The following is a 23,558-nucleotide window of genomic DNA, read 5'->3' as shown; positions in this document are numbered from 1 at the left end:
TATTTATTTTTCTCACTGAATATCAAAGCCAATAAATACAATATAGGTTTAAAAGTATATATTTGTACACAATTCGACTGTTCAAGGTTTTTTTTTCTGTAAATTGAAGGATTAATATAAGTTATTAAAATACTTTAAGTTGCTATGTTCATGCAAAAATATTTGTTAAAACTGTAAGTGTTGTGGATTATAATGATTTTGTGAGTATTATAAGACAATAAAAGTGATTTCATCTATTATGAATTTTATTTATATATCAGAAATCTAAATAGTGTAGTCCTTGTAACATTTATAGTAGCATAGGTATAATTTTTACTTCTAAAACTGTTTTTATCACTTTTAATATCTAATAGACTTCTAAAATTTGTCAAATTGAATAATTCATTGATTTTTGATTCAATATTGATGTTGCTATTATCGACGTCACCATTTCTTCTGCCAGTATATTTACCGTTGCAAAATCTGAATACAAAACAAATTCTTCCAAGTACTTCTCTTTGTAGATTTTCTAAATCTACTTTTAAGCTTATGTTCAGATCATCTTTTATTCCTGTCGATAACTTGGATTTAGTGTCTTTTAATTCATTTCTTAAATAACTGGTTGCAATAGTTTTTATCTCTGAAATTGTCGCTCGTACATAATTAGATAGGTATTTAATATTACCTTCCTTAGATTGTTTACTATCCAATTTAAACGCTTTAGTGTTTTTGATAAATATATCCACTACTGCTTTCTCCATTTTAATACTTGTAGTGTTAATGGATGAAACAATTGTTGGTTTTTCTGAGAAGTTATCCGTATCTCTGACGTACATTTCTGCATAATTTCTTATAACACTCACCGTTGTGTCATTAATAAAGTTATAGAAATCTAACATGAAATTCTTAAGCTCCTTTGAACATATCACAAATCGTTTGCAGTCATTATTATGAACATCAGAATCCGAGTCGCATTCAAAATCTTCAAGCTTTCTATATATAGGTTTATCCATATATTTACATTTAATTTTATACATGTTTGATAGAAGTCCCATATCTTTAATGATGAAGGAAAAAAACGTGTACAATCCGTCGAAAAATGAAGTTAATTCTCCTATCTGCTTCTCGTCGTTTACTTTTAGTTTTTGTAGGTAGTTATTTTTTAAACGTTTCCATTCTTTATTCCATAGGTCATTCAACATGTTTGGGGTATGAATTTGGGTGCCTTTATTTTCCCAGTTACACTGACTTCCAACTAATTTACCTATTAGATTATCTAATGTTTTTATTACTAAATCGTGAGCTTTATCAGAAATCAATTCTTTTTTTAGTGCTCTGTCTATTTTCTTCCTCAGTCTCATGTATTTCGAGTTATGTTTAGATTGATATTTCTTATCTCTCAAATTATGTTTGTCTTTACTTATTAACTCTACAATATTCGTTTGATCTTGAAAAAATTCATTCGTTGCATTTACTATATCTTCATCTTGTAAATAAGATTTAAGCTCTTCTATTTTGTTATTTATTGCCTTCTCTACTTCTGTTTCTTCAGCAACTTTATTTATATGCGTTGAATTTGCTGCTGGCTTTAACCGATTATGAATAACTGACAGTAAATTTGGTCTTTGGTATTTGGGAATTGCATCTCCTAGTAAACCGTTAACTATGCTTGTAGATACGACAGTCATGACGGCTGCAATATAAAAATGTTATCGTTATCGGATTTGATATGCGATGATTTGTAGTTTCTCGCATTGACTTACTCCTGGCAACGAATATAATAAAATGCTAATCGTGGTAAAAGTAAACAATATATTCTAGCTTAATTATCACATAACTATACCCAGGGTTTGTCAAAATTGTTTTCTTATGTATTCAAAGACAGCCTTTTTTAGTTTATTTGAAAACTGAATAACTAAGTATAATTCAAGATTGGCGTATCTGTCGCGTGTAGTTTTAAGTCTAAATAAAAATTATACAATGTGTACGACGAACTTCCAACAACGTTAGCGATCCCGACCGCAACATTTTTATCTGCCTCAATATCCTGGACACTGATGCTGGTAGTTTGTAATCGCAGATAGATTTACACATCAATTCCCTTCAGACATTCGCTTTAAGGTTAATATAAATATTATAAAAATGACTAACAAATACGAAACATTTGCCCTCCGCTTCAAGTTTTCTTTAATAAGTACGATCGTACATAATACGCACGTAATATAAATGATTATGGTAGATTTACCTTTCAGGAAGTGGTTTGTAAAATACATTATTTCGTACTCCTAAAGCAATAATTTCATTTTTATCACCCAGTTTACTGCGACTTTATTCCTCGAGTGCAATTTGAATATTTTATTGTACCGCTTTGTTTATTACGAAAGAAAAAACAATGTAAGCAACAGATTTTATTAAAAACAAAATAAAAAAGGCAACAGAAAAGATATTTGCAAAATACAATTATTTTTTCTGTTTGCAAAGCCTGTTAAAGCTTACGTACTAATATTGCAACAATGGTATCACTTGCTTGTTAGAACTTATTATTTATTCGTAATACACAAGTATAAAAATATCATACATTTATTTTTTGCTAACTCTAATTGGAGATTAGAGGCGGTCTCGTACAGAGTAACTTCGTGTAATTCGTTAAAGCCTTTTAAATTTTAAAAAGGTTGGTTAAGTTATTCTGTAGTCTCAAGTTAATTAGAAAATGATTATGAAGATCTCTTCCCTTTCGGCAAATTGACAAATAAAATCGTTGACAATCGGAAATACTATAACTGCCCGAATCCACCTTTGGAAATTTTTGACATTTCTATGCCTTAGATTAGCTAAGGTATAAAAATAGGAAAAAGTAGTACAAAAAGATAATATTCGTATGGCTTACGAAAACACTTTTAACACACTTAATAAATAATAATAATCTACGAGTAAAATTTTCGTTCAATGCCTTAAAACTAAACAGTATTACTTGTATACAATTCTTTTTATAAATTAATCTTCAAGTTTATTATTTCATAAATTTCTCAACTATTCGAGTAAATTAAGTTTGCTGTTCGTTTTGCGGAGCTGCGCTCTCCAGGGTATAATTTTCGCTGACTCTTCTTCGCGTTCTGGTTTACCATTTGTGTGCCCTGCAAATTAATACTTTTATTACGGTAAAGGTTTATCGAATAGCGATAACTTTTGTTTTGGTGAACTGCTAATAAATGGCTATTCAACTATGAAAACGCCTTCCTAGAAGTAATAGATCACTGCCGTGTCATGCTTTCAAGGTGAAGATGATTACATTTTTAAGGTGGCTTTAAAGGGAGAGTATTGGGTCCATAACTTTAGACATACTTTTCCATGACTTTTTATACGGTTGTGCGGTTTTTATAATTAATCAATCTAAATGTACAACTTTCTTTGCAAATATACGATTTATTATTATAATAATATTGTTACATATATTTCAATATTTTGGAAATAAATATAGCCTATGTTACTCAGCAACATAAAAAACCATCGTTATATTACCGTCAATTGAATATAACCATAATTTATAATATACCTAAACCTTCAGGAAACACATTTATATCACGTACTTTGTAGCTTATGTAGGGATTATAGAATTAAGACAAACTTTTCTTACCATTGCAATGTTCTGTTGAAAGTTTCAGTTCAGATGGCGCGCGGGTGGGCTGCGCAGGAGCATCATAACAAAGCGTGATGTTGTCTATGGATACAGCGCGACCTCCGGCTGGATATGGACGCCAGTCTCCGTTACCGTTGTCTTCCACTTTTGGAGTGTATAATGATTGTCTGGAAATTTTATATTAATAAATATGTATTTTAATGACGGTAATAGGTAGTACCAGGCACTGATTACGGTTGTACGCAATATCAACGTATAAAAAAGTATCATTTTGTTTGTCTTCTTACTAACGTGGGAACCACTGAACATATTTACGTAAGTCAAAGATTACGAGATAAGACTTAGCTAGACTTTTTCATGAAAATAATCTGTATCATTAACAGGAATATTCTTAATTTTTTGCATCCGCAGACACGCATCATCTTTGCTATGAAATATTTATTTTCTAACCTTTAAATTAACATGTTTTACCGAATTTAACACACGTAATTATGATTTTAAAGCGTTTGACACAATTAAAAATATATTTGTTAAAAAACCGCAGGCAAAAACAAAATTGGCCCCTAACTAAAATAACTAAATTGTTATTATTCTTCAAACCTTCATCTAAACTTTGGAAAAAGTTAGCTTATACGTTACCTAAAGAAAATGCTTGCATATCAAGTCACGCAAAACCTTTCAACGTGCGACGAAATAAAAATAATAAACCAGAGGCACCATTACCCTCTCGGAAGATTTTTCTACATCGTACAAGGAAATATCAATTGCACACAGAGAATTTTTAAAAATCAAGTTTTATTTAGTTGCCTTTTTACACGTTTACGTAGTTTCATAGCACGTACATCCAAGTAGATAACCATTGGCTACCATCATAAGGCACAAAAGAATAGTAATAAGCAAGTAGGTAATCAGACTTCTGTGTCTTACACACGCGGGCGACTCGATTTGAGGCATGCCGTTTTCCCACTACCATAGGAGGAAGCGTTAACAAAGTCGCACAGTAAACCACAGTGCATTAAGAATATTAAAGTTAATTTTTACACAAAACCAGTTAGAAAACGGTTAAACAATTCCGTCATAGTTAGTTAAACACAACAAATCATTTAACTGACTTTCGTATGAGTTCTAGACTTAGCCATAGATTATTTTGTGCACTAAATAAGACATGGTGCGTGTCTAACATATCTCAAACGTTACCCTAATTAGTTGTTATTAATTTGGCTCGCTTTAATTTTTTATCGTAGAGAAAGGCATTTACAAGCTTGTTAAGTTTACTAGAGAGCTGTTTGTTCGTTTTTGTATTGTATTATTACAAAGATAGTTCAGGAGAGGCCTAACCGCAGTAAAAAATAAACATTTTATTTATATATATTTTTGTTAAATGTATGTGGATGAATAAAGGCTTGTTATTATTAAGATTTGTATGAACAAAAGGGTGATTCAATAAAAATATTTTATTTATTTTTGTCTATAAATATATCTTAACTTTTATTTATTAGAATCGTAGGATTTTCGTAGGAAGCTCCGGTAAGTGTTACCGCAAGTGAAAAAATTTAAAATAAGTATTATTATATAATAGAGCAGTGTTGGTCTAGTGGCTTCAGCGTGCGGCTCTCATCTCTGGGGTGGTAAGTTCGATCCCCGGCTGTGCACCAATGGATTTTCTTTATATGTGCGCATTTAACATTCGCTCGAACGGTGAAGGATAACATCGTGACGAAACCGGCTTGCCTTAGACTTAAAAAGTCGACGGCGTGCGACAGGCACATAAGGCTGATCACCTATTTGCCTATTAGATTAACAAATGATCATGAAACAGATACAGAAATCTGAGACTTAAAGAGGTTGTAGCGCCATTGATTTATGGGAAGATCAACCGTAACTCACCTTAATCTACACTCGGCCTCTTCTCTCCGTGCCAGTAGCTGCCTTTTCCAAGCAGGCACGGCCGCAGCCCTCCTCCTCTCCGCTTCACCCGCCAACTCTCTCTCCAGATCTCGCCTTGCCTTCTCCGCAGCTCTTCTAGCCAGCATCTGCCGCTTCCAAACCGGGATAACGTTGCCAGCAGCATCACGCTCAGGGATCTGTGAATTACCCTTCCATCGACCAACCATCGTATTGAGTGTCCACATGGACCAATTTAACTAATAGATGACTTGGGTTCATCCTAAGCCTAAGCTACACTAACCTACTACTACTAAATCGGTACATAAATATTGGTGCTTTATTCGTAAAACCTTCTTCGACTTTAAAATGCAATTAAGCTGAAAAGAAACACCAAGATAAACTTACATACAAATAAAGTATCGAAATATAATAAGTTTTGCATCAATATATCTACTCAAGATTAATAAATCTGGTATATATTTTACACAAAAAGTTCTTTGTTAAATATATCACACAACAAACACACTCCGTACAAAGAAATGCTCGATAATTTTAAGAAAACAAGCAACTTGCACGTTCTGTAGAATTTTAATTAAATTTCTTGAGTTAAAATGCTCATCTTTTTTTAAATCGACAAAGCTATGAATGAACATAAATCGTTTACATTACATATTTTGGCCCCGGGATTCAGAGACAAAATTAAAATGCGTATGAAAGTGAAAATAATAATATTAGGATAACTATAATTTAAAAGTTGCGGTAGAAATAATTTCCTCTGCCGAGAAACTGGCTAATAGGTGAAAATATATAATGAGAAATGTAAATAAGGCATGGAAAACATGCTTGTCTTAAATTTCTATATACAGACTACAGATTACACAGATTATAAGTACACAAGATATTTTAAAATATTTTTTAGGTTCAAAGAGGATAAAACTAAAAAAGAGGATAGGACTTTAAAAATAAAATAAAGTTGCTTTTGATTACATAATCAATGAAAATAAACCTGGCTGGCAAGAAAGTTTGAAATTGTTGAGATGTTTTTGTGTAGTTATACATTTCGAATTGAAAAACGGAGTCCATAATTCACCCCGGATGAAACCAGATTTCTATATCTGTGTCTTTCTGACATTTTAATAAGCAAGTAGGTAATCACACTTCATCAGAAATAACATAGAAAAAAAAAATCCCTTGATAACCGTGTTCATAACATGCGACCTTAGGGTTAAGTGGCACGTTCAAGGCCATCACTGCTCTTCACTTCGCATAAGTCTACCAAGTTTTCAACATCACCGCTAATGTATAGGGTTTAAGCTAATTACAATACAGTTCGTATAGACATTTTCCATCTTAGCAAAAGAGGCTGTGAGGATATGTTTAAAGAAGTCAAAGTAAAAAAAGTAAAAACATTTATTCCAATTAGACCACCTAAAGTGGCAGTTTTGAACGTTAAATAAAATATAAAGATGAGCTCCACAGCTCTTAAAGACATTGACTTTATTTAGAAGTAGTAAGAATTTAGTTTCTTTATAATATTAAGTAATATTTAATTTTAGTTCTTTTATCTATTAATGTTAAGTACATTCTCTTATAGTTTCAGTTTCGTAATTTTGTTTATATTATCTGTTTTGGCTTTGTCTAAGTGTTTTGTTTTATAATATAGATATGAAAATAAACCATTCATGTTCATACAAGAAGAGTTTGATACCAAACTTTAAACTATATAACGCAAAATGTATTGGAGCCTTTTTTCTATTCATTATAAAAAAGCCACAAATATGGTTTCAATACGGAAGTATTGTCGGCTTATACAGTTAGATAAACAGTTGATTACATCACGCGATCGTCTTTCGTTTAACCGTGACCACAACGGTAAAAAGGGTGGTTATATGTATGAATTTGACAATCATGATAGTTTTTATACAAAAGTCAGAAGAGGGAGTTTTTTTTTGTAAGCTGTGAAGTTGCGGAAAGAGAATTATCGTAAAGTCGCTTGAATGCTAAATTATCATTTTTGTTATGTTAACAACCCGATTGTGGATCGTATACTGTTTCTCAAACCTAAAGAATCCTTGAGCAGTTCAGCATCCTTCAGGGCGGCCAATTAGTGACACTGAAGGCCCCTGTGGGGCCTACCTATTTGTGTAGTTTTATTTTCCTAACGAAATCTCTATGTTGGCTTTAAGCAACAGCTCAGCTCGTGATGATTTGGCGAGCGTAGCTCATCCGCAATGGGCTTCTCCCGCGACTAGAGCAAGGACGTCCTACGAGACTTGGACCTGGACTTTGGCTTTCGCGCGGTGGTAAATCGCCTGAAGGGCAGGACGAAAGCTGGCTGGAGTGAGCGAAGTAAGTGTCTCGTGGCTTCCTCGGTGACAGTGGTCTTTTTACCCTAATCTGATTTTACCCCATTGGCTAAAGCCGAGAAGTTGTAAGCCTAAGCGGCCAAAATAATAACTTCGTTCTTTCAGGATATGACGTCTTTGCTTTTGTAAGCGCAGATGATAGGTGTCACTACATTATTACATATTATATTTTGACGGTGTTGGCTAAGTGGCTTCTGCGTGCGGCTTTCATCCCTGAGGTCGTAGGTTCGATCCCCGGCTGTGCACCAATTGACTTTTTTTATATGCGCATTTAATATTAGCTCGAACGGTGAACGAAAACATCGTGAGGAAACCGGCTTGCCTTAGACTCAAAAAGTCGACCGCGTGCGTCAGGCAGAAGGCTGATCACCTACTTGCCTATTCGATTAACAAACGACCATGAAACAGATACAGAAATCTGTGGCCCAGACCTATAAAGGCTGTGGCGCTATTGATTAATTTTTATTTTATTTCGACAGTACTTGATAGTTAATATAAATAAATTAAAAGTATTTTTTTATCTATTTACGATGTAATCTAATATGTCTAAATGGATATTTCAGATTATATTAACTTAAAAAAGTAGCTAGTTGAAAAAAATCTTACCGATTGAGAGGCCCAGAATAAGATTTAATCTGCAATAGTTTTTTTTTTTTTAAATTATGTTAAGTCAATCGGGTCAGTTGAACGCTGTTTAAATAACAGTTGACGTATATATTTATTTATGTAGGTACACTCCGTTATATTTATAGAAAACAAATAACATAATACATAAAATTATGAGGGTTGCAATGGTCTACGTTATCGCTAACAAGCGATCTCTTCCAGTCAAATCCAGTAAGGAAAATAACTAAAAAATAAATATGATGAGTTAAGTAAAAATTAAAAAGCTTAAGTAAAAATGAATTGCAATGCAGTACAAAAGAATAATACATGAATTACAAGTGACAGTAATTATAATCCGTTTGTATCATTGATACAATGTACACAATATCTTTAATACTTTTTTTAATTTTATTACTGGATTTATGTATCATTCAAAAAAAAATTCTTTATTTGTTCAGATATATGTACAATACAATTCAGATAGAGGCTTCCTAGTAAGGCAGAGACCTGTGACAGGGAAGCTTCGCTCTTCTTTAAATTTACAAAGTTTAATCAACCAACACAATTGGTTTAAAAAAGAAAAATAAACAAATATATATATTATGATGACTATGTAATGTGTTTGTGAAAGACGAAACAAATGTGTGCGCGTGTTGCATGAAAAGATGGATTAAGGAAAAAATTATATTAGATGATTTAACAATGCTTCTGTTTTGTTGCAGTTAAGTGTACCGAGCCAATGGTTTAAAGTTATTTTACATTTATGGTATGTAAGATTATGAAAGCTAAGGGTTTTATTTAAACTATTATAGAGATAAGCTGAGCGATTGTTGTATTGCTTACGTGTAAAGATTGTCTTGCAAATTGTGTAGCTTATTATATTATGTTGGGTCCTTTTTTGAGGTGTGTCTGTTTTATGTGGAGAGGTTGCGTGTCTCCTAAGGACACAACGGAGAATATAGAGCTGGCGTATGGTCAGTAGTTTGCAAAACTTGTACAACTCTTCAGTTGGAAAACTTTTATTTTTTAGTAACATTATTTTTATAATTGCTCTCTGAGCTCTTTCAATTGCTAGAACTTTGGTTTTCGCACAACCACCCCACACTGTGATACAGTAGGTGATAACAGATTGAACTAATGTTTTATACACGGTATATATGATGTTTGGTTCCGCTACATGACGTAGATTGCAAAAAATCCAGCTTAACCTACGTATCCTTTTTATTACTGCATCAACATGGGCGTGCCAGTTTAGATTTTGGGATCATTAAGTATCCCGTTCGTCAAAATTGTTTTAATTTTAATCTGAAATCTTTACTAAGTAACTAATGACTCTAGTTTTACAGCCCTAGATGCGCTAATCAACTGTTAATCTTGTCTCTAAGTCATCACAAGGCCCAAGGCTGCAAAAACAGGCAAAAAAAATCAACTATCTTGAATATTGAATCAACAGTGTTGGCCAAGAGGCTTCAGCGTGCGACTCTTATCCTAAGGTCGTAGGATCGATACTGCTGTGCACCAACGGACTGTCTATGTGCGCATTTAACATTCGCTGGAACTGTGAAGGAAAACATCGTAATGTAACCTTGCCTTAGACCCAAAAATTCGACGGCTTGTATCAGGCACAGGCTGTCACTTACTTGCCTAATAGATTAACAAATGATCATAAAACATATATATTAATCAGAGGCCCAGACCTGAAGAGGTTGCAACGCCACTGATGTATTTTTTTATGAGAAATATAATATATAAAAACGGAAATACAGATTATGAGAATGTAAATACGGATACGTAACAGCGACCATTTTCCTTGTAGTAAACCCTGGTTTACTAAACAGTAGAAACTTTTTGCAAAAATTCCTTAGCATAAAAACAATGTAAAAAACAGGGCAATAAAAGAAATAATGGAGGATAGCCAGCTCTTGGCATTTTTTGACGATCAAACTTGTCTACGAAGAAATGAATTGAAAAAATAATAAGTATTTTAACTCAGTGACTAAAAGCTTATCATTTTATGGGTACATAAGATAATATATGTAAATAAATCAATGGCGCTACAACCTTTTAAGGTCTGGGCCTCAGATTTCTGTATCTGTTTCATGATCACTTGTTAATCTAATTGGCAAGTAGGCCGTCAACTTTTTGGGTCCAAAGCAAGCCGGTAAAGCAAGCAAGCAGCGAATATTTCCTCACGATCCTTTCTTTCACCGTTCGAGCGATGTTAAATGTGCACATGAAAAAAAGTTTATTGGCGCACAGCCGAGGTCGAACCTACGCCCTCAGGAATAACAAGTTATATGAATAACATTGAAATTGTTACAAGTCTAGCAAATCCGTTGTGGCATAAGCCTCTCCCATCTCTCTTGAATGAGTTCTATCTTTACCACACCAACGTCAAGGCTGTCTTCTCGCCATCATGATTTGGGGTGTCTTTTGGTCCCATCTCTTGGCTACCGTCAGCCCCATTTATCAAGTATGACATTACTCATACTTCAATAATAAGAAGAGAGAAAAAACAAAAGAAGAAAAGGGATGTAAATGGAAGGTCTAACTGCTAAAAGCAGTTTCTACAAGACAACCCAGACATAAAACACGAACTTAATATGAAATTATAATAACCATCACTTTACTCAAAATTATATAATTCGAAATTGTTTTCGAAAGTACCGCGCAAGGAAACTTTACGTATATTCAGCAATATATTAAATTTTATGTCTAGAACGGTTTCTTGTTATTGACTATAATAATAAAGTATTATTTACTATGTCTAAACATTATAAAGGTGAATAATTTGTGTGTGTAACAGATAAACCCAGAAATACGTGTATAAAATATTTTTTTTTAATTTTTCAAGATTCATGGATGGCATTCTTTGAACATTGAAACCTTGAAAAATACCCAACAGTTCCTCATGAATCATACTAGATATTGGTGAAAATCGCAATAAATTCAGAGCAGCTGTAGTTTTTGAGTTTATGCATAAAGATTAGACGTATGCTGTCCCTGTCTTATGTTGGCATTATCAAGCACTGTGAGCAGTGTTGACCTAGTTGATTCAGGTTGCGACTCATTAGAGTCGTTTTTACCCTGAGGTCGTAGGTTCGATTCCCGGCTGTACTGCCTTGAATTTGTCTTAAACCCAAAAAGTCGTCGATTGTGTCGGGCTGATCACCTACTTGCCTTAGATTGACAAATGATCATGAAGCAGATACAGAAATCTGAGGCCCAGTAAAAAAATGGTGTCACAATAGAAAAGTTGTTAATTTTTATATTTTTTTATCAAGCTTTACAATCTATTATTTGTTTATTTCTTATACTACATTGCCATTTGTAAAAAAATCTAAATTGGTTCAGTAAATGTGGATTACCCCCTACAATCGAACATAAATTATAATATAGGTATAGATTTCAAATAATAAATATTCAGCGTAACAAAAATTCTAGCGGCTTTTGATAATTTGCTTTACCCATCTATGTTTCAGATATAAAATGTTTGGGTAACCTCTCAAAATTTAGTTAAATTTAATCTAACGTACGAGTATGTTTGTACACATAAAATTGAATGGAAATCTTATCCATAAACCAACGGGCGTCAGACCCAGAAGAATTTTTTAAAAAGTATAAAATGAAAAGTCCTCATCAAAATGTACAAGATTATGTCATAAATACTTTCCCGTACAACAGTTTTCTTATTAAACTTTTAATCTCAGACTGTATTGTATAAGTTTATCCCCCGGTCAATTACAAAGACAATGTTAGTTCAACAAAATCTCGGAGTTTAGACGAAACTTATCTGGAAGGTCATTTAATTTTATAGTCCCTTCGAGAGATCTTGGAATATCAAACTTTTATACAGCGACTATATGACGATTCTTTATAACGAGACAAAAATATGAAATATGTTACCGGTTTGTCATTAAATTTATATTATTTTTAATCTTTATAAATATTCTACTGTACGTGTATATGTCACTGAACTCCTTTTAAACAGCTCGTATGATTTGAATTAATTTTATATGCCTTTGGGTGGCGCCTTGGATGGCTTAGCCCGACATAAATTTTTTGTGTGTTCGAGAATGATTTACGGATCCGCTAGTATAATAAACTTTGAAATATGTGTACAATTAACGAGGCTTAAAACAATATGAACTTAAGAAAACATAAATCCAGTAAGACAGGGTAGAAAGTAAGAAATTGGCATAAATAAATAGTTTCTTTTAGTTTTAAATATATTAAATCTGAACGTGATGGAGACCCCCTACCTTATCTAGGGGTATAGCATATTAATGACTGAAATTATGGAATGTATTTAAAAAAGATCTCTTAAAAGCGATGAGGACGCCCATTGCCATGATTAAAGTATTTGTAAATAATATAACAATAATAATATTCCAGATTTCTATCAAAGATTTATCTTCAACTGTATATCCCTATTAGTTCCTACATCATTAATTATTATCTTAAAAACCCTATCCCTTAAAAACATCAGTTACTAATCAAAAAGATAAAATTAACAGAATTAAAGAAGTAAAATTTTTTAACAACTCAGTCATATAGAAAGAGACGAAAGAGCATTTCAGTTAGTGCAATTAGACGTATAAGAGATGATTTCGTTAAAATAAATAAGTCTAACTTTCAAATAGATTTGAGAGAGTCCGTGACTCAACAAGTTATTGTTTATACACTGTTATGGTCGATTCGAAGATCTTAGAATCGTGAAGAGTAACCGTGATTGAATATAAATGACAATAGGAAGTATTCAAATTATAAGACAGCCTTTTAATAGGCAGTCACAAAATCAGTGTATTTATTGGAACTTTAAAACAAAGATTTGTTGGTCAGCTGGTGCTGGAACTGATGTTGTTTACGGGAATTGAACACAAAAACGATGACAATAATATCTAATATACTTGGAATACAATAAGCTTATTATGTATTTTATTTAATAAGGAAAACATTAAAAATATATTGTTAAGTTCGAAAAATTCATAAATTTGGAAAATTCTGAAGTCATTTCGCTCATTTTTTAATAGATTTACACTAATTGGATGATATATTTGAATAGCCAGTGGCGCTACAACCTTTTAGGACTGGTACGTTCTGTGACAGTTTCGTGATGCTTTATTTTTTTTAATAGATAAGTAGTAGATCAGCATCAGGCATAAAAATTTCCCGTAATGTCTTTATTATATGAGTGAAGATTTACCCCCGACCTTAGAGAGACGAACGCTTAAGCCAACACTACTCTTAGACGATATCTTAACATTATTTTATTTATATTCCGCGTTAAATCCTTAGGGTATATTAAATTTTTATAAAGGACTTGATCTTAGAAAACCTGGTTACAATTTAATAAATATTTCATCTTCCAATCGAGAAAGGTAAACCTATAGAAACAACGCGGATGAAACCGTGGCTAGTAATAAAATAAAATTACTGTATAAGAATGAAACAAGAACAGTAATTGTATCGATAAATTAACGGTCCAATTATAATTGATGATTTGGAAGAACTTAAACTTGAAGGGGGTTAATTATTATTAGAATTATTGGCACTAACTGAACAAAGACAACACATACGAAGGCGCCGTTTTAATTATGTTTTATTGTTTAATTTGATTTGTTTCTAAATTTATATTATAAAAAGTTAATATTCGTATGTTTGTAAAGAAAATACTATTAGGCTAGCCCAGGATGGACTTTGACGATATTTGATATAAGGTTACATAAAAAGTTTGGTATAGTAAAAGGGCTATGCACTGAATAAAAACTTTGTTATCGAAACAAAAGTCAGGATTACTTAATATGGTGGTTAAGTATTCTGAAATTTTCCAATTTTCCGCGCACTTTTCTGTATTATTTCTCTCATAAGCACCTTCTCCTGATAATAACAAACACAACAAAAAAAGAATTAGCGAAATTGCTCCAGCCGTTTACGCATGATGCCGTGACTAAGGGATTCATTTTTATGTAAAGAGATATAAACTCAAATTACCTTAAATATTAATTTCCAAAATTTAAAAAAAAAACGTTAGACGTGCTGAACCGAGACTTATTATTATTTCATTTAATACCGTTTTATCATTCAATAAATTAATAGATGCACACATGATTAATCATTACCCCAACTATAAATATGCGAAAATGCACAGTTTTTCGCTTTATTAATTCACTACAATTCGTAATTAGGTTACAACAAAAATAACTTTCGTAAGTCGCCTTGATCGCGTTGTAGACATTTTTCGATTACAAATCATTTTACACTTCACTAAACTAAGTTACATGAGCCTATTTGATGTTGAGAAATGGCTTTGTATTTCTTGAATATATAAACGGCATTTCTATTCGGTTATATCCTTCTATAGACGATAGTAATATATTGAAAAAATAATACCTCGTAATTAAAATCATATTCGGTTTTTAATATGTTGAGTGTTCTGTTGTGGTGATCATGTAATAATCTGTGATCGATATTTAGTTACACTGACATTTGCGTTCCTGTTATCTGTGGTATTCTTGTACACTTTACATTGGACTTACATTTGACATCGCGAACATAACTCTACAACCTCTTGTCTTTTTTTATAGAATTAAAAAGCCTGACATAATGCGAAGTTTTGTTTTAAAGAACAAATCTTTACCACATAATATTAATGTCACATTTCCCTATTATTTCAGATACGCCAACATGGTTTGCGTGTTCCGTTAGCGTAGTGGGTGGTCCGATAAATACTTAAGGAAAAACAAAAGAATCACATATTCCATCAACCTAAAACAATTTGGTCAAAAAAGCCAGTCATCTTTCACGGGCATTAAACAGTGGGAGGGTATGTGTGTCACTGGGTCGACCGTACGGATGCAACTGCAATTTCTCAGAAAATCTTTGATATTTCTAAGACGGATAATTAGAACCTTCTTTATATTTCATTGAAAGTAAAGGGTTATAAAAAATAGTATTTTTTTAGTAATTATATAAAATCGGTAATCTATATTGCAATATTGAAGTCTTTGTAATACTTACAGGCTATATTACATGCTACAACCGAATTAGCGCGCGCAGAACACGTTTAATATAGATTTTAACGTGAAATATATATCCGTTATAGTTGTACATTCACTATTAACAAGACACGCAACAAGAAAGATAATTGAGCGTAACTCTTAATTCATCCTAACCGGACTATAGAATATTCATATTTGGAGGAATAATAATGTTTATAATAACATTTCACAGAAGATTTTCACGCTCTACTACATATTTTGTAAAAACTTGAATACTTTTAAAGACAACCATTTTTTAATAATAGTTGATAAAATTGACAATTAAAATTCTACAGATTTATTTTACGTTAGCTTGTACATCTTAATCAAACCCACAGAGCTCTCCGTTTATTGACTGATGCGTGACCAAGTAAGCTACGGGGTTTGTAACTGAAGCATGACTTATAAATTTTACTGTATTATTGTTTACAGAAAAAGCACTCACCTGATCAACAAAATTATCCACTGTGAATCGTTTTGTAAACTCCGTAAATGTCTCCTTGTCCTGCAGGCTCTCGCGTCTCGCTCGTTCCACCTTCATCTTCTTAATCCCCGTTATATCCTTGGACATCTTCAATTCTTCTATCAGGTCAGTTTTTGCGTTTTTGTATATTTCCGCAGCGCTAGGCAAGCATTGCAGGCTCAACGACCGAGTCGGAGGTGCCGATACCGTCTTGGTCACTGTTGTCTTGAGCCTGACCGCTGAAAGTTCAGCGCTGCTGATTGCCGCCAAGGGCTGGATATTTAAGGGTGGCTGTGGGGGTGGCGGCGGGATAGGCTGGGGCGCGGGCGGCGGCGGGGGAGGCCGCTCCTCCGCCGCGCCTTCGTCCCTCTTGCAGGGCGCCGTGATTGTCTTCAAATACTCCGAGGGTTTGATAAGTCTGTCGGGCGCGTTGTTAGGGAACGCGGGAGGCACGAACGGCAGAACCGGCTGCTTGTTCACGAGGTTCGGGCAACGCGGTCGGTCGTCGTCTGCGCACGTCGAGTCGCGACGCCCCCCTGCAACAATTCACCGTTAGGGGGGAGAGAAAGTGCGCGCTGACTTTTATTGAATAGCGATAAAATTTCCTGTATTTTTAAGGATCTTAATATTATTTATGTAATTATAGCTGTCCATTTCCGTGGCATATTAGAAAATTTTTAAGAATGCGTATGCGTGAGATTTGAGTATTTTATCGGTATGGTCGTCAGGGGAGTAGAAATTGTGAATAATGAATATGAATAGTGCGTTCAATGAAACAATTTAAATGCGTAATGTCTATAACAATAATTTACAAACCTAATGAAGCTAATGTTCAACTAAAATATAACGAGATTGTACATATATTAATTAATCAGAATATTTGAATAGAAATTCACTTGTTTTTGTTTCTATAATAATTTATCATTGCGTTATAAATACTGTGTCTATACTAATTTCAAACAAGACAACTTTTGTACAATTGACTTTGATGTTATTGTGAAATTGCTTTAAGATATATAACTATAGTCTATACCAGTTTTATACAACATGAGGCCCACTCCCCACAGGGGGGTTATTTGAAACTGTATTAAAATTACTTGGAATTAGAATTTCAGTGGTGTCATTATGTTTTGTAAATTTACTTATTGTGTTTCGTTACGTTGGAGCATGAGACAAATAAGGTTGAAAAACACTGGTCTATGCGGTCTCATTTTCTTTATAAAAAGCTAAGAAAAATTTGTTTGCTTGTAAATGCGCTAATCATATGGTTCGCATTGAATCTAAATAACACGCTACGACCGAATGCAGAAGAATAATTCCGGCAACGCATTTGCGATCCATCTAGCAATGTCCATGAGTGGCGATATTCGGAGACTCTTGCCCTTTTGCTATATAAAAACCATACCTATAACCTATAACAACTGTTTAATAGTAGATATTTATTGGAAATACAATTTTAAAATCATAACATTTTTTTTTTGCTTTTTTCTTTGTTCTTGTATGTATGTACGTGTTTAAATAAATCTAAAAAAACCTTTGCAACGCAGTATTGTCTTTGGTTAACATAGCTTTTACACATTGAAAGAAAACAATTTTTTAACCGGATTAAAGCTATTTGTATTATTATAAACTTATAATTGTCACCGTGACCACGCTGTAAAGCACGCGAAACGTCGGAAAAATATATATTTAAAATTATGTAAAATAATTATAAGTTTATAATAATACAAATAGCTTTAACCCGGTTAAAAATTTGGTTTGTTGTAATTTTCTTTGAACGCGTACCTTTATACGTAGGTATAATTTTGATTACCTGATAGATAATACCGGTCACCCCAGAGCTTCCCTCGCTCAACGAGTAAAACGCAATACAGCGAGGATATTCTACCAGCGATTAAGGGAGCTTTTTAAATTTGTTTAAATTTTCTATTTTTAATTATTATATTGCAAATACTTTATATTTGTGTGCTGAAAATAAATATTGGAATTAATTTTAAGGTGTACCCACGTGAAAATTAAAACTAAACTCAGTTAAAACTGAACTGAGAAATGAAAGTAAAACTAATTTAAATAAAACTTTTATTTTACATATACTTCGAAAGGCAAACAGAACGGCACTAACAACCCATTAAATGTAGAAAGCGAATTTAATTACAGAATACCATATATTACAATAGCACATTTCTCTTAAATTTTGAAGACGAAACATTTCTTACAAATATACTCAAACATGTCGGAAATCTCGTTGGTCACGAAGGTGCTTAGGCTTCCGCGCGTCTGCTTTAAGAAGCAGCAGAATACTTGTCTTCCAAAGATTTTAAAGTAACTTATTGCCGCTATGTAGATCTTACCAATTACCAAACCTAAAAGACCGGCAACGCAATTGGGAGACTTCTAGTACTTCGTCTATTGCACCTAAGATGAGCGGTTAATAAGTAATATAAGTCTAACTTAATTTATTAATAAGAATATTTAACATAAGAAAGTGTCCAATAACACTACTTACAGTCTCTATTAAAGGGAAGACACTCTGTTCTTGTGTAGAATTTTTTTCCACTAACCACTGTTAAGCACTTAAAAGTTACACTAATTCAATAACTCGAATGGTTTTGTATTTTTCAATTCTCTCACTAGGCTCGTGATACAAAATTGTATTGAAATTATTAATACTAAGTAAATATCGATAAATATAAACTGAAAAAGATCCCAGAAGCAATATTGTCCTTCGATGTATTGCGATTCGTATTTGTTGAGGAAAGCCCCAGTTAGCTGTTTCGCCGGTAGATTATCAGTTTAATAATAAACTTTCGTTGTTGAGTTAAATCGTTCGAAAGAGTAATATATCATTTAAACAGAAGTAATTAGTATAATAACAAATATAATTAAAGTTAATTAATTACAGAATAATGTAAACAAAAGTGCGCAGTGTGGAGCCCCATGCACCCACAATGATCACAACGCCTAACAGTGCAATAAAGCAAGAGGGAGAGAACATACATACTTAAATAAAGGTATGGCAACACTGAAATTCACTGCATTGGTAAGGCTAGCCCAGATATTTATTGCTCATTTTAGAGAACAAGCCGCCCATTGACAATTAGACTACCAGAGGGCTACCCAGTGCATTGCCGACCTTTTATGAATTGGTACGTTCAAAGATGCTTTAAAAATTCCAAGTTGTGTGTTTCTCATTCTACCTCGACGTCCGATGACAAAAATTGACAGTTTTTTAGGAAACATTGAAACATCGTACAAAGACTTTGAATTGTGAAAGCACAGAAAGTGGATTCAATATTATTGATTCCATTCAACTTTCTGTAAATAAACAACTGATGCCGAACGCCTTATACAAATTGTATCGAAAGTCATTGAATTTATCGTATTGACGTGAGTTTTTGCCGCGTGGAACTATGTGGAACCAGCAGACTGAAGTATTTGCGAACAAATTCGACTTAGGGTCCTTAGGAAAGAGCGTACCAATTCTTAAAGCCCTCTGGTATTGGTAGTGTCCACGTGTATCAGTCATCATTCCCTAATTAAAAAATAAATTCTTGACAAAACTGTCGTAAACTACTAATCTCAGACCTTGCAATTTTGGATTACTCAGCGCTTTTTATATAGAAGCGCTAGATTCATATTTTGTTTAGGTTTTAAGAGGAGCAAAAATGCCATACTTAACGCTGAGTTTAGCGTAAACTACTAAATCTAGCACTTTTGCTAGAGCTAGTAGACTTCGAGACTTAATTATTTATTTATATCCAATTGGTTAAAAAAACGTAAGTGCAACTTACCAAGCCTGCTCCTCAACTCAGACGGCTTCAGCGCTGGTTCCTCCAGAACAACAGGTGGCGGCGGCGGCGGAGGAGGTGGTGGAGCTTCATCCCCAGAACTGCCCCCAGATGAAACACCCGATGATGCAGAGGCTTGCACCACGACTGTATCATCAGATACTGATGCGCGACGGCTTCCTGCTGCTGATGATATACGACTTGCCTGCGATACACCAGTTATAGTTACCTCTCTTGTATTTTTAAGACACATCTCTACGTTTAATATATTATTTCGTCAGAAACCGAATCTTAAACCTCCGACTATGTTTTAGCTACTGAATGTAGCTTAATAATAACAATATTTATTTGAAAGAATTATAGATGGAATACGTAATAAAAAAAAACACGTAATACAAATTTCGGCTTTGCTGTGTGATAGTATAAATGTCAGGGTGTGTATGTGGGTTGAGCTCATGATGCAGCAGATTTTGCGCTATGGATACGGGTACATCTTTTAAGCTTATTCCGCAATAGCTTAAATCTTTCAAGGCTTCAATAATGTTCGTTGTTTATATAGCTTATATAGTTGATGAGAGTATATTGTTGCGTAACATGAAGTATTCATTTCTAACTTGACCTAAATATTAATTGCGAGATTTTTTTCTAAATTGTAATTATGAAATATTTAATTATGCTAACTTGTTGAACATAAAATTCATAAAAAGCATTGTGCTGGTTCGTTAATTTAGGTAGAAATAATCTAAGCGGTTAATATTGTGGAAAGTTATGGCAACATCGACTTGCTTTCTTGTCTCCCACACTCAAGGGGTTAGGGGAAGCGGTACCAGCCAAGACTGTAAATTTTGCTCTCAGGCTTTTTTAATTTCATTCACTTCAACATTTACATAACATTCATAGCAATTAACATTTTATGAATTAGCATTTATTTTTTTTGTTTTATGGAAAATGTAGAGTCACAATAATATCCTCTATTAATACAGCATCTCCTTGACCCAGGAAACGTGCAATAATTTTAACGTATAGCAACACTCAATCCACTAGTGTCACTTCGTTATCAAAGCAATCGAGTCAAAACAGTCGATAACCTTAAACTGTGAAGTCATTGCTAGTGTTGGGACAAGTATTAAAAATACGTTTGCGATACTCTAAAAGTAACAAGGTCAAACGTATTCTTATACAATAAGTGCGTATTATATAAATTAATTCAATAAAGATAAGGCAGTGTTGGCCTAGTGACACAGCGTGCGACACTCATCCCTGAGGTCGTAAGTTCGATCCATCGCTGTGCACCAACAGACTTTCCGTATTATATAGACTTCATTTAAAATTTGTTCAAACGGTGATGAATAACATCGCGAGGAAACCGGTATGCCTTAAACCAAAATATCTCGACGCAGGAAGCTCACTTACTTGCCTATTAGATTGGCCCAGACCTTGCGCCGTTAGTAAAATATTAAAAAAAACTGTTTATTAAGTAAAATAACTAGCTTTCTTATATGTGAAACAAGTTGTGATCCCATAGAATCAACTTATACGATGGGACGATTTTGTATTGACCACTGTAATGCTAGTGCGGATAATATTTGACAGTACCTTTAATCCCTGATCGAAGTTTATACTACTAGATCTCACGTTTGTGCTTATGTTTAATCCTATTAACTGTAACGGGTTTACGATAAAACTGTGATGAAATACGACTTGGTGGACTGGTGGTGTTTTCAGCTACTCAATAGACCTTTCGCCGAGTCTTGTGTCTTAATAGTATAAATAAAATAAATAGAACCTTCAAATGTAAATAATATGTACAACACTACAAGTAATTATCACTGGTTCAGTACTCATTTGAATTTACTCGAAACCAGACGTGCAATATGAGTAAATCAATCGCAAAAGTTACGAAGACCATAATATCTTCACCCAACATATACAAGCCTGTGGGTCCATACAGCCAGGCTGTATTGGCAAATAATACTTTGTATGTATCCGGTGTTTTAGGGGCCACACCAGACACAAAACTCGTGTCTGGAGCTGCTGCCCAAACTAAGCAGGCTTTGGAGAATTTGAAGCATATTTTAAAAGCCGGCGGTTCGTCTTTAGCGGGTGTTGTGAAAACGACCATTTTGTTGGCAAACTTGGACGACTTCGCTGACGTGAACAAAGTGTATGCGGAGTATTTTCCGGAAAATGCGCCGGCGCGTGCCTGTTATCAAGTTGCTAAATTACCAATGAATGCTGCTGTGGAGATCGAGGCTGTGGCCTTGAGTGGTGATTTAGAAATCAAGCAAGGATTATAGTTCTCACTAGGTATAGAAATTGACATAATAAAGAAAATAATCTGTAATTTATGTTAGCAAAATATTTTCAACGAAGGCGTTTTTAATATTTAAAATAAGTTACCCAAAATAAAGTTACCCTTAATTAAAAGCCTCTCTTCCAAGAAAATATAAAAATGTTGCTAAATTTATTTAAATTGATAACATTGAGTTTTAAATAAATAATGAAATATTTACTTTGGATTTAATTAACTAACTGTTACCTGCGGTTAATGAAATACTCACATTTGGGCGATACTTGGACATTTTGTTGTGATTTTTTTAAAAAATATATTTGTAATACATAGTCTTGAAACTTTTCGTATATATCTAACTATATATCATATTTTTGATAATGGGTTTATAAAACAGCTTTTGTAAAATATTGTTTTCGAACAAATTATATAAAAATTGTTTTATATATTGTATAGTTATAATATGCTTTCATGGACAAGGCTGGCTTAATAAAATCGAGAGGAAAATGTCCGTCATACATTCTTTTTGCGTAACTTTCACCGTTTACGCAGCGCACGCGCGTCCCAAGGGTATATATTATTCATGTTCTTGGAATAATTTTGATACAAAATCCTCTCCTATATTGTGCCTTCCGTGATAAATGGCCTATAGAAAACCATTTTACTTCAAACGAGCAGCTGCTGCATTCTCTTTCAAACATAAAAACTCTAGCTTTACAATGAAAAAATATTATTATATTCTTTTAAGTTCACATGAACTGAAGATATGTTCAAATAATTTAAACTAATGCAAAAACAAGATGTTCTAATTATTGACTCAAATCAAAACATAATGGGAATCGTCATGGAATCGTCATACTAAATAATAAGTAAGAGTAAAACGATTTCACATTAATATAAATTGCTAACCTTGAGTTATATATTGACTTTCGTTTCACTTTAAATAATATAATCAAAAAATTAGGTAATTAGTATTCAAATATTGTTATCATTCTTTAAAAACAGTACACTAATATAGTAGTTTTTATAGCTTTATCACGTTGATAAAATAATGACGCAACATTATCACCGCGATTCAGAATCATCACTAGACTGCAATTTTTATCTTATCATGATCAGTAGCAAAACTTAATTCACACATTAAAATATATAGTTTAATACAATTTACTACAATCCAAGGTGTATGGAGCTCGCATTAGGCTAACAAAAGTCGTGATTGCATCCGCGCGTCTCCCTTCGCCTGCTTTAGTGACTAGTGAAACAAAGGTATGGCTGAAGTTCGCTGGAGATGATGACGATACAGTGTTCCGCGGAATAAAAAATAAGTCATCACCAATCGCTCCTTATTTATAAAACTCGTAAAATATATTTTTTTTCAAATCGAGTGTAAATTCGACCAAATTAATGTGCTACTCAATGAATTTTTGTACATACATGTCATGAATGAATAGAAATTAGGCAAATGTAACTTTGTGTTTTATTTGTATCGAGGAATTTATACT

At 33.4% G+C, this 23,558-nt stretch overlaps 2 protein-coding genes and 1 long non-coding RNA gene across 7 annotated transcripts in view; 1 reads left to right on the top strand and 2 right to left on the bottom strand.

Annotated features, from left to right (window-relative positions):
* Window positions 1-223: 223 nt before the first annotated feature.
* LOC123712903 lies at window positions 224-2,362 on the bottom strand. Of its 3 annotated transcripts, none has more exons than XM_045666269.1 (2): window positions 2,225-2,362; window positions 224-1,672 (listed from the first exon to the last, which is right to left on the bottom strand). In XM_045666269.1, the coding sequence occupies exons 1-2, from the start codon at window positions 2,250-2,252 to the stop codon at window positions 246-248; spliced, it is 1,455 nt and encodes a 484-aa protein (XP_045522225.1). In that variant the 5' UTR covers window positions 2,253-2,362; the 3' UTR covers window positions 224-245. The 3 variants fall into 3 exon arrangements, with proteins under 3 accessions (XP_045522225.1, XP_045522227.1, XP_045522226.1); XM_045666271.1 differs by having other exon boundaries at window positions 2,197-2,246; XM_045666270.1 differs by lacking the exon at window positions 2,225-2,362 and adding an exon at window positions 1,975-2,185.
* On the top strand, window positions 2,235-3,882 carry LOC123712905. Its single transcript, XR_006754137.1, has 2 exons — window positions 2,235-2,373; window positions 3,636-3,882. It is a non-coding gene; the product is annotated as an uncharacterized LOC123712905 (long non-coding RNA).
* LOC123712902 (espin) overlaps window positions 2,448-23,558 on the bottom strand; it is a 102,028-nt gene continuing 80,917 nt past the window's right edge. For 2 of the 3 annotated variants that reach the window (XM_045666266.1, XM_045666268.1), the window contains exons 11-15: window positions 19,770-19,971; window positions 15,961-16,514; window positions 5,504-5,712; window positions 3,614-3,783; window positions 2,448-3,113 (exon numbers count right to left, since the gene is read on the bottom strand). In XM_045666266.1, the coding sequence (XP_045522222.1) occupies window positions 3,010-3,113; window positions 3,614-3,783; window positions 5,504-5,712; window positions 15,961-16,514; window positions 19,770-19,971 (1,239 nt within the window). In that variant the 3' untranslated portion in view covers window positions 2,448-3,009. The remainder of the gene's footprint in view (window positions 3,114-3,613; window positions 3,784-5,503; window positions 5,713-15,960; window positions 16,515-19,769; window positions 19,972-23,558) is intronic. The other variant, XM_045666267.1, reaches the window with a different exon arrangement.

The sequence above is a fragment of the Pieris brassicae genome, chromosome 8, assembly GCF_905147105.1.
Source record: "Pieris brassicae chromosome 8, ilPieBrab1.1, whole genome shotgun sequence".
Taxonomy (NCBI): domain Eukaryota; kingdom Metazoa; phylum Arthropoda; class Insecta; order Lepidoptera; family Pieridae; genus Pieris; species Pieris brassicae.
The sequence above is the reverse complement of the archived record's forward strand: the minus strand, read 5'-3'. Positions and strand labels throughout refer to the sequence as shown.

Bases quoted from the DNA above. Each gene is read 5' to 3' on its own strand.
- LOC123712903 (XM_045666269.1), bottom strand. From the start codon at position 2,252: ATGTATTTTACAAACCACTTCCTGAAAG. The intron at 1,673-2,224 runs GTAAATCTACCA...TTTATATTGCAG, and splicing joins TACAAACCACTTCCTGAAAG to CCGTCATGACTGTCGTATCT.